The sequence below is a fragment of the Choristoneura fumiferana genome, chromosome 11 (assembly GCF_025370935.1).
Source record: "Choristoneura fumiferana chromosome 11, NRCan_CFum_1, whole genome shotgun sequence".
NCBI lineage: Eukaryota > Metazoa > Arthropoda > Insecta > Lepidoptera > Tortricidae > Choristoneura > Choristoneura fumiferana.
In genome coordinates, this window is record NC_133482.1 from 12666677 (window position 1) to 12678540 (window position 11864).

Genomic DNA, 11864 nt, shown 5'->3' on the forward strand with positions numbered 1-11864 from the left:
GTCGTGAGCTCCGACTCACGAAAGAGGTAAACGCTTTATCTATGGTTATCTTGTCTATGAATATTGTCTGTGGTTAGAACCGTTTAATTTAAATGTCAAAGTTTTTCTCACAAGCACTAATATTCAGTTTTGTTAGTTGAAAAGTAATAACGTCTGTAATAGCAGCTGGTGAAGCAGCTGCAATTTCCTAAGAGCTAAGTATCTAGCATAGTTTGTTCCTTGCTAAATTTCATCTTTTACTTCATGCGTACTTGTATGCGCTTTACTTCGTACTTATCGGAGCTATCAAGCTACTACGGGATTGGTTATTCCGAACGCTAAGATAAACTTTGTGTGCTTAGCATTGCCAAGCACGCTTATGAATACCCTGTTTAAATGAAAGGTTTCCCTGTTTTCTCGAGAATTCTAGGTCGATTAAGTCCCATACTGAACGCGCCGGAACTGGTCAGTTACTTGGAACTGGGTTCGAGTTCGCGGCTTATGCGTGGCGTACGTTATTGCAGGCAATGTTCTATGTGCAGCGATATACGGTAAATTCGCCTTATGGGACAGAAAGGCAGCCAGGTGAAGGCTGGAGGGTCGCCAGGTGACGGCAAAAGAATGGTGCTTGGAGTTATGGTTTAGCACACAAAGCTACAAAGGCACTGTTTAAAGTAATCTGTACACCAACTTTCAGTATCGGTCAGGTTGCTGACCACCTAAAGTGTAAGGAACGAATTATGTCAAGGCATTGTTGCCATGGACATGTGGCTCTCTAGTCAGAGAGTCATGTGTTGTATTACTTCCACAGGAGGTGACGGGAGCATAGAGATCTAAAGACCGAATATTAGCGAAGCAGATGTAGTACGATGTCTTGAGAGTTTAAGAGCTTACTTTGAGCCATACATATGGCATGATAACTGCGCGGGAATAATATATAAAGGTATGAACTTGCACTTGTTATAACCAGCAATTTGCCTTTCAAACAATCATATAGAAATCTGAGTTACATCCCTTCCCATATGTGCGGCGCCGGTCTTCGTGTCAGCTGACCGAGATGATGTAGGTCGGGGCGCGTGGATCGGCGTCACCACAAAATTTGGTGGAGAAAGGCTGCGATAAGGACCTAGGGATTGATAGAATAAAGAGAAAAATATTTAATTATTGCTGTGTAACAGAGCAAGTTCAATACCCGTAACGCCATCTATCGAAATTTAAAGGAACTAAAGTTTATTCATAATTTCTAAACAAAGATAATATTTTAAATTGTATGGACATCAGACCCTTTACTTTTGACATGGTCGAATTGCATTTGCAAAGGAAATTGCCAAAATTCAAAATATTTAAACTCGTAGCTTCATCGAAAGAAATCTTAATTATAACGTCTACTATTATGCAATAATACATATTTTAAGACAAACTTGATGGATGTAGTGCTGTGAGAGATACTTATTTTAGGTTAATAAAGTTTGTAAACTAATTTATAAAATTCCAATCAGAATTGACGGATTTTGGAATTGGCGGAAATCGGAATTGGCCGATACCGGAAATGCGCCATTAGTAATTAATAGGAAAGGACTTTTTTAAATTATGCTTTACTATATTTTACTGGATGTATGATAAGTGAATAATTGACACGCAATTAATTCTTGTATTATTTAAAAATTATATTTATTTAATTAAGTACATACAAGGTAAAATACGGAAGTATTTTCTCAGTTCGTGAAAAATTGAAAATTCCTGTTGACATACAAGGACGCCATTATTTACGCCATTTTTTTACTGTGTCTTGTGGTGTGTGGAGCTCAAGTGCTAATTGAAATTTATTTGGTAAGTTATATTCTCTAATTGTGTCAGAAAGTATATTAAATCAACCGTAAATTGTTCGATGGATACCATATTGTGTGGATTTCGTGTAATTCAACTGATATACGGAGGAAATTGGAGTTTTAAAAGTGAACCGAAGGGACGTCGACATTCATGTGTTTTTTCATGCCGGGAAAGTTTGCGAGATGACTTTGTTTCAGTTTTATCGTGGGAAAACCGTTACAATCGTCAATAAATGACGAAATAAGTGATGATGCTCGTTCAATTGAGTCTTTTAGCGTGAAGGAGTACCTATGATTTCGTAAATTTCAAATTTATTTAGTTAAGTAGGTATTGTGGTCTTGGATGAAAATAATGAGAAATTGTCTCGAGTATGAAAAGACGACTATTTTATGCTGCTTAGCATTTATGCTGATAATTGAGTAGTTTCTTCGGTGACCGAGAGATTCCCTATTATTGTAATTAATTGTTAGTAACACAGCTTATTTATGTATAGGAATCGAACTTAGGCGGTTCGTTTTACAAAACGACCCCGCAGGCAGAGGGGCCTTAGTAGCTGTTGCGGCGCCCGGAAAATAGTAAGCCGCGACGCTGCGCTGTGTGTGAGCCGTAGCGGACGGCCGAGTTTGCATTTTACGTTCAACTTATTAAAGTTGTATTAACAAGGTATGTTCTTTTTACTAATAACTGTTAATTTGTGATCGTGTTATTAAAGATGCCTTAATTATTATTTTATATGCTTCATTTGTGAACAACCAATAATCTCAATGGAAAGATAATTTATTTTGGAAAAGTTAAAAGTTTAATTTATTTGAAAATTTATAATTTATTAATGCTAAAATATGCCAACTTTTATGAGTTGATCTAATATATTTTGAGAAATAAATTTAGTGGCGAATATCGAATTTATTTGTCTATATATTTATAAATGTTCAATTTTAATGTAAATATGTGGATAGGGCTCTAAGAAGGGTGTGTGCACTACAGTACAGACACGGCTATATATTATTAAATTAGTTCTATTGAAATTGAACTAGGAGTTTGGTAGTGCCATTTGCAAAGTTAAATTATTATTATTATTATTATTTTGTCAAATTTTGGTTGCAATATTTTATGTCAATGCGATTAAATTTATAAGGCATTAGCCTTCAATATTTATGATGATGATTCGTCAGGTTAATTTCATTTAATTATTTTTTCTGACATATGTTACTTACGGATAGCGAAGGTATCATTTCTTTTGAAGATCCATTCACAGATTGGAACCTCTTACACAAAATGGACAATATATTACTCAATAGGCTATCAACTATAGCTAGCAATATTGATATGCTTGCTCAATCTGAAATATGTAGCAAAATTGAAAACCTCGAAGAAGCAAAGATTCATGCTGCTAAATTGAAATCCATGTTAACTCGATTTGAGACTGAATTACTACAATACTTCAACCTGTGTAATGAACCTGATGCTGACGAAATATCAAATCTTACTACAATACAGCTCAAAGGAGAAGAAGTGTTAGCAGGAATGACTGCCAACATCAACATTAAATCTGACACTAGTGCTACCCGGACTGTGACTTCTGATAGAAGACTTAGCAAACTACCTGAGCTTAGTATACCTACCTTCAGTGGGAATCTACTAGAATGGCACCAATTTTGGGATCAATTTCATTCATGTATTGACCAGAGAAACCTGTCTGATGTCGACAAGTTGATGTACTTGAAGGCATCACTCAGAGGCGAGGCTAAGAAGACTATTGAGGGTTTGGATACTACCAACAAGAATTACGGAATCGCGATATCTACTTTAAAGGAGAGATATGGCAAAGATGATCTAATTATTGACGCTCATTATTCCACATTATATAAAATCAGAAGGGCAGAGAAAATTGAAGATTGCCGGAAGACATTAGACGAAATAGAGAGACATATTAGAGTTCTTCATTCGTTGGGAGAGGATATTAGTCATAATCATCTCAGATTTATGATAATGGAGAAATTTCCAGAGGACATTATATATGAGATTAAAATGAAAGTAAAGGCCGAATCAATTGAGGACTTAAGAAAACAGCTAGCAGTTATTATTACTGCACGAGAAGATGCCAGTAGAATCTTCTCTGAACAATCACTGAAAGAAAGTACTCAGTATACAGCGGAGACATTACATGTGAATAATGTATCAAATAATGGTAACAGACAATTCATCAATGCAAGACATAATAATCAGAAATTTAACAGGAGTAAACAAACATTTCAATGCCACAGCTCAGTGAATTCCAACTTCAACAAGGACAGTAGACCTCATAAAAGGAGATACGAACCAGAAAATGATAGAAGACATTTTGATAACAAAAGGAGCAAGTATAGCTGTTTCTTTTGCCAAGGACAACACTATACCGATCGATGTAAGCAAGTCAAAACCTTAGAAGAGAGAAAACAAAAGCTTAACAACCGATGCTTTAAATGTTTTCGCCTAAACCATTTTGCCAAGCAGTGCAAGGAAAGGAAATTAAAATATCCACATTGCGGACAATTCGACTCGCACAATCAAGCCATATGCCCTGAATTATTCAAAAGGGAAGATCTATCTGCTTAGATTTATCAAAATTAACGTAGCTCTGCTATTCTTGTGGACAGTCAGCCAGATTGTCATTGACTGGTACAACTCACATAAGCTATTGACACCATTTGTTTCAAGACGGATAGAGGAGATTAAGAATAACAAAAACCTAAGGATGATAGACACTTCGCTTGTGGCCGCAGAGGGTCCTAACCTAAGGATGATAGACACTTCGCTTGTGGCCGCGGAGGGTCCTGCGGATATAGATCATTCGGTTACTGCATCTTCAGAGTTAGACATGAATCAGTTGAATGTTTCAGCATCATCGGATACTGGATTGGAAACGTCGCAGGAGCACGAACTAGTACAAGGTACCACGACCAAGAAAGACCTAATAACGGCTTGGAGACGAGAGTTTACGTGAAAGATATAATAATTCTCATAAGGAAGGAAAGTGGGGAAAATCATCTCTCTCGTTAAGGGACCTGACGGACTATGCAGAGTAGCGAAGGTGAGAGTAGGTGATAAGGTGTTCACGCGATCCATTGCTCATCTGTACCCTTTAGAAACAGACGTCACCGATCAGCCACATAACATTCTTCAAGACACAGAAACTTCAAACAGAATCGAAGCTCAAGATGAAGACAACGGAGAATCAATCAGTATTCCAGCTACTGTGATTAATGACAGGATTGAAGTAGACAAATTCAGATCTCAGTTAACACCCACTGAACACACTAGGGTAGAAACGATTCCTAACATGGATACGAATATGGATGTGACCGATAGACGTTTGGATATCACAGATAACATGGATACGAATATGGATGTGACCGATAAACGTTTGGATATGACAGATGACATGGATATAAGTTATGATTGTGCCTTGAGTAATGACCTGGACATAAGCGACGGAGAGCAGTCGACGGAGGTGGAACTGGATAAGAAACGCCGAGCTGCAGTTCGAGCCCTGGAGAAGATCAGGGAGTGGACTCGCGACTTGATGACGTCACTCTAACTAGCTTCCTCGTCGGGAGTGTCGTGAGCTCCGACTCACGAAAGAGGTAAACGCTTTATCTATGGTTATCTTGTCTATGAATATTGTCTGTGGTTAGGAACCGTTTAATTTAAATGTCAAAGTTTTTCTCACAAGCACTAATATTCAGTTTTGTTAGTTGAAAAGTAATAACGTCTGTAATAGCAGCTGGTGAAGCAGCTGCAACTTCCTAAGAGCTAAGTATCTAGCATAGTTTGTTCCTTGCTAAATTTCATCTTTTACTTCATGCGTACTTGTATGCGCTTTACTTCGTACTTATCGGAGCTATCAAGCTACTACGGGATTAGTTATTCCGAACGCTAAGATAAACTTTGTGTGCTTAGCATTGCCAAGCACGCTTATGAATACCCTGTTTAAATGAAAGGTTTCCCTGTTTTCTCGAGAATTCTAGGTTGATTAAGTCCCATACTGAACGCGCCGGAACTGGTCAGTTACTTGGAACTGGGTTCGAGTTCGCGGCTTATGCGTGGCGTACGTTATTGCAGGCAATGTTCTATGTGCAGCGATATACGGTAAATCCGCCTTATGGGACAGAAAGGCAGCCAGGTGAAGGCTGAAGGGTCGCCAGGTGACGGCAAAAGAATGGTGCTTGGAGTTATGGTTTAGCACACAAAGCTACAAAGGCACTGTTTAAAGTAATCTGTACACCAACTTTCAGTATCGGTCAGGTTGCTGACCACCTAAAGTGTAAGGAACGAATTATGTCAAGGCATTGTTGCCATGGACATGTGGCTCTCTAGTCAGAGAGTCATGTGTTGTATTACTTCCACAGGAGGTGACGGGAGCATAGAGATCTAAAGACCGAATATTAGCGAAGCAGATGTAGTACGATGTCTTGAGAGTTTAAGAGCTTACTTTGAGCCATACATATGGCATGATAACTGCGCGGGAATAATATATAAAGGTATGAACTTGCACTTGTTATAACCAGCAATTTGCCTTTCAAACAATCATATAGAAATCTGAGTTACATCCCCTCCCATATGTGCGGCGCCGGTCTTCGTGTCAGCTGACCGAGATGTTGTAGGTCGGGGCGCGTGGATCGGCGTCACCACACGCGTCTGTGGTTTGGAGTCCTCAGTATTTAACTATTTAGTGCAGGGTTTCTCAAACTTATGGCTCCACGTACCCCTGTTAAAGTTTCTAGACGACAGCGAACCCCTACCTCCCCCCCCCCAAAAAGTAATAAAACTGGCTGTTGGAGAAACTAAGTTTTTTTTAAGTTCAATCATCATGATAATAATATAATGTATATTATTTAATTCAATAAAAGGTAACAAATATAGGTAAGAATCGTCTTGCCAACGAAAATACAAACTGAAACAAACAACAACAAATAACAAACAAATGAGTGACTTATTAAAATATAATTTAATCCTGTTTTATTAATTAAAATTTGTTATTCAATTTAAGTATTTTTCATAATTTTTTAGGTTCTTATGACTCATAATAGTAACAATTATTCTAATTTCAATTTAATAATTATTTGTTTCTTGTAAACTTTATCTGATATTTTGTTATTTTAATCTCTCTTTTATTTTAAATTATTTTTGTACGCCAATTGGCAAAACATGGTGAAATTGAAAATACAAACTGAAATATAGATGCACAGAAAAACAGAAAAATAAGACCATCACTGGGAATCGAACCCAGGTCCTTGGTAATCCGTACCGCGTGCTATACCGCTACACCACTGATGGTCAACGGTACCGACACGAATTTCCCTATGCATCTCATATCTCAGCTTGTGTTTCTTACTTAGTCACTTAAGCAGCGACGCTAGCGAAATCTATGCCGTAAGCCCTCAAACTTTTTCGGCATTCCTTTGGAACTAACCGCTCACCCGGACAAGAGATATCGTTTCTAAGCAATCAAATTAAGATTGGTTTTTTGGAATCTTTTTGTATTTTTTTATTTTTTATTTCAATTCCAAATTTTTACTTTTACGGTCATCCCGTAAAACCGAAATTGAAAATACAAACTGAAATATAGATGCACAGAAAAAACAGAAAAATAAGACCATCACTGGGAATCGAACCCAGGTCCTCGGTATTCCGTACCGCGTGCTATACCGCTACACCACTGATGGTAAAAAAAAAAATACAAAAAGATTCCAAAAAACCAATCTTAAAACATGGTGAGACAATAATATTTTCTTTTACCACTGTATACAGTTATACCTATGTTTAACAAATAAAATACTTTGACTTTGACTGACTTATAAGTAAAAAATTCAATATTAATCATCTTGCCAGTCTTGCAGCCACCATCACGTAAACTTGAAATATAAGAAGCTGTTTCACCGTCCATTGATTAGCGTTAACCGACGGTTAAATGTGATGCTGTCTCCGTCTGTTCGAACAAAACAAATAGAGACGGCATCACACCTAACCGCCAGTTAACACTAATCAATGGATGATGAAACAACCCCTAAATCTTATATTATTTTAAACATTTTATGTAACTATACCTGCACTTTGGGAATCGCCGTTTTCTGTAATCTATGACTTTGGCTATTTCCAATTAAGTATGTCTAATTTGTCAAAATGAAGATCTTCTTATCCCACTAATATTATAAATGCGATAGTTTGTAAGTCTGTTTGTTTGTTTGTTACTTCATCATGCATTTCGCACTGAACCGATTTAGGTGAAATTTGCTATACAGATAGTTGGAGTCCCGGAGAAGGACGTAGGATAGTCTTTGTCCCGGAAAAAATAATAGTTCCCGCGGGATAGCGATAAAAGAATCCTGCGCGGACGGAGTCGCGGGTAACGGCTAGTGTCTTAAAGTTTCATCCAGACTTCCCAATACTGACTATTACTGACCGATCAAAATGAGCCAACCTGCTGGGCTACTACGAAACTCGAAACTCGAAGTTCGTGTCGTGCGGTCCCTCTGACACTTACACTATTTAACACGAGAGCGAGAGGGACGGTACGATACGAAATTCGTATATAATGAGGGTTTTCACAGAAGCGACATATCGCTAGATGGCGTTAGTATCCTCAGGTCCGTTTGACCTTTGACGTTTGCTTGCGATTGGCTCGAGATTGGCTCATTCAGATATTTAACCAATCACGAGCAAACGTTAAACGTCAAACGGACCTCACGATACTAACGTCATCTAGCGATAAGTCACCTCTGTGAAAACCATGTGAAACCCTCATTGACTGAATCTTGCTAAGAGCTGAAGCTTGCTTGTATGAACATTAATTTAATGTTTTGCGACATAGAGTAAAATAAATGACCCCAAAACCTTTTTTTACCGAATATTAGGTTTTGTTGAGGGCTGTCGTTTTTTGTCTCACTAGATGGCGCACTGTTGCGGGAGGTTTTTAAGTGTGGCTTTCAGAGTGTTATTACGGGCGTTAAAACAAAGTTTAGATTAAAATCATATTTAAAACACCTTAAAACCGTACCATAAAAATATCCAGCAACAGCAGTGTTGCTAAGTCCCGTTTTGTTCGGAAAAAAAGGGAGGACAAAAGTTTCCGAAAGACAAAACTGCAGGGCTACTCCGAAACTCGAAACTCGAAGTTCGTGTCGTGCGGTCCCTCTCGCTCTCGTATTAAATAGTATAAGTGTCAGAGGGACCGCACGACACGAACTTCGAGTTTCAAGTTTCGGAGTAGCCCTGCTGTCTCAAAACACAGACATTCATTGCCCCGTAACGCATAATTGCCATAATTAATTTCAGGTTATGCAAAATGTTCACAAAAAAATTCTTATTATAAATAAACCCCCGTAGCTCACCCAAAATCTATGAGATTTGACATTTCGGAGACCTCACGCTACACTAGCGCCTCTAGTGGCGAATTCATACGCGATAGCCCTCATTGCAACCATTTCTAAACGCAAATCTACATCTGACTGACATTGACAGTATTGACACTTCGGAAAAACATTGTAAAACAACGACATAACCTCAAAATCCGTTTCAAATGACTCAAAATGAGGCTTAACAATATCCTAAAAACACTAAAAATAATATCTCAAACGCATATAAGGTTGTATTCTCAAGAATACGCGCCGAAAGCGTTGCGTAGCTTAAAAGCAAAGTCGACAAGGAATACCGTCCAGTATTATGTGGATTCTTATAGAGTAAGGGCTGTGGGGGGCAATGGGGGTGATGGCTGCATATCATTCCTCAGTGCGTGGTGCAAGGAGCACGCGGGGCCCGACGGGGGCGACGGGGGCCACGGGGGACACGTCATCTTTCAGGTAAGCGAAGTTGGGATCCATTGGGACCAATAATTTTGACGACCATAGCCTAGCGCAGCGATTATCAGACTGTTTTGGCGACGGAACCCTATTGGAGAATTAAACAGCAACTGGAGCCCTTAAATAGTTAGAAATAACTAAATTGAAAATACAAACTGAAATATAGATGCACAGAAAAACCAGAAAAATAAGACCATCACTGGGAATCGAACCCAGGTCCTCGGTATTCCATGCCGCGTAAAAGTAAAAATTTGGAATTGAAATAAAAAATACAAAAAGATTCCAAAAAACCAATCACAATTTTATATACCAATATTACACACTGATTATACAACTGTGTTTAACAATATGATATTGCATGCTCTCTATGCTGTTATTAAATAGTTTTAACTGTAATATGTTTTCTTCGTATCTATAGGTGTTATTCAATGACAATTAATAGTGCATGCTGTCTTATAATGTGATTGAAGTTTTAGAGCTTTAGGGGCTGTTTCACCATCCATTGATTAGTGTTAACTGGCGGTTAGGTGTGATGTTGTCTCTATTTGTTTTGTTCGAGTAGACGGAGACGGCATCACATTTAACCGTCAGTTAACGCTAATCAATGGATGGTGAAACAGCCACTTAAACAGCTAAAATGGGGCACCAAGAATTGCATTGCCTAGGGGCCTGACATGGATAATCCGGCCCCGGATATAACTATTTTTGTCATATTTATATGTTGCAGGCAACGCATTCTGTGAAGAGCTTGAACCACTGCAAGGCCGTTACTCAGGCGAAGCATGGCACACGAGGGGACAATAAGGATAGAAACGGGAAAAATGCTTCACATATTGTGGTTCCCGTTCCATTGGGTAAGCCTGCGGGAAAGATTTGGCAACAGAGTTTCTTCCGGCGCATTGTTCTTGGCAATGGTGGTCTTTCCGAAAGTGCTGGTAGAACCAGGGAGTCTCGGCAATAGCGATGTAAGGTTTACTTCTCTGTGCTCAAGCAAAAATCAATCCAGCAAGTATATACCCTTTGATGAACGATACTACGTATTGATGATCGAAGTATATACCATAATATCATACCATGATGTTACGTTTCGTAACCAACCGTCGCTGTCGCGTGTCATGTATATTTTAATCCGTGAAATGTGTTGCCAATCCAATTTTTTTAATGTGCTGCCATTTCTTGATGCGAAAGTGGGCCTACTAAAAAAAAGGTGATATGTAATAGTACATTGTGTCTTAAGGGCGGTAAATAAGGAATTACGAACGAGAGTCTATTAGAACTTTAGGGCTTTATTAGGGCTTTAATGAGTTATTGTTCGTAATGTTAGTACCGCCCGTGCGACATACAATGTTTGTCATCACATTTGCGAGTAATATTGTATATTGTAATTGTAATTGTAAAGGAAAAACTAATATTTTATCAAAAATTGCCGATACCGCTGATTGCGCTCTTGGCAGCGCCAGCTCCCCGCCGCCCTCCCACTCCCCCTCCGCACCATGTGCATGGCGCGCGTGTGCAGCAGCAGCACGCCATGCAGTAACAAACTCATTGACCGACCTTGGGCTTCATGACATGAAAATTAGTACGGGCAATGACTCATTTACCGACCACGGGTTTCATGACAAGCACATTAAGGTCGAGGGTTTTATTTGGGTGGTTGCAACCAAGGTAGCCTGCTTGTAACGACACTGTTTACGAGCAAGTGTGATGAAAAAGACTTCTTTGTTCCCATACTTACAGAATAATGTTTTGGTTTTTTGTTTGTATGTCCATGCCTCAACAATTTTGTTTTGTTTACTAGAGTTGTGAAATGTATAGTCAACCAAATCAGCGGCGTCTTTAGCCCATGTAGCGCCCGTGTGCAATTATTACTTTAGCGCCATCTAGGAAGCGCGCGGTCAAAATGGAATAAGTACAAAGTGTCGCGGCCGCCGCCCCTAGCACCGCTGCGCCCGTGTGCAACGCACACCCTGTACTATAGGTAAAGACGCCTCTGAACCAAATGACATTCAACGTCATTCGGAAAATAATGTTATGGAAAAACAAAATTATTTACTATGATAAGGTTCCATGGTGGCCTAGGAATCAAATTGGTTAACTGTACAAATAAAACAAAACACCACTACATGCAGAACCGTCCATTGTGTACAGGTCGATTTACAAGAGCTGGCACAAATAGATTGAATGAGTGAATGAAACTGTGTGTATACACTTCACACA

General features: G+C 38.9%; 2 protein-coding genes and 1 long non-coding RNA gene across 3 annotated transcripts in view; all 3 read left to right on the top strand.

The window, feature by feature from the left end:
* LOC141432925 (uncharacterized) lies at positions 1–4404 on the top strand. The gene is made up of 2 exons (XM_074094759.1): positions 1–26; positions 3065–4404. The coding sequence occupies exon 2, from the start codon at positions 3085–3087 to the stop codon at positions 4402–4404; it is 1320 nt and encodes a 439-aa protein (XP_073950860.1). The 5' UTR covers positions 1–26; positions 3065–3084.
* Positions 4405–4454: 50 nt separating this feature from the next.
* On the top strand, positions 4455–6607 carry LOC141432377 (uncharacterized). The gene is made up of 2 exons (XR_012451826.1): positions 4455–5432; positions 6198–6607. It is a non-coding gene; the product is annotated as an uncharacterized lncRNA (long non-coding RNA).
* Positions 6608–9012: 2405 nt separating this feature from the next.
* LOC141432926 (GTPase Obg-like) overlaps positions 9013–11864 on the top strand; it is a 4993-nt gene continuing 2141 nt past the window's right edge. Inside the window, exons 1-2 of the mRNA XM_074094760.1 lie at positions 9013–9647; positions 10375–10601. Of these exons, the coding sequence (XP_073950861.1) occupies positions 9378–9647; positions 10375–10601 (497 nt within the window). The 5' untranslated portion in view covers positions 9013–9377. The remainder of the gene's footprint in view (positions 9648–10374; positions 10602–11864) is intronic.

What these genes read in the sequence shown, in the direction of transcription:
- LOC141432925 (XM_074094759.1), top strand. Translation starts at nt 3,085, where the DNA reads ATGGACAATATATTACTCAATAGGCTATCAACTATAGCTAGCAATATT.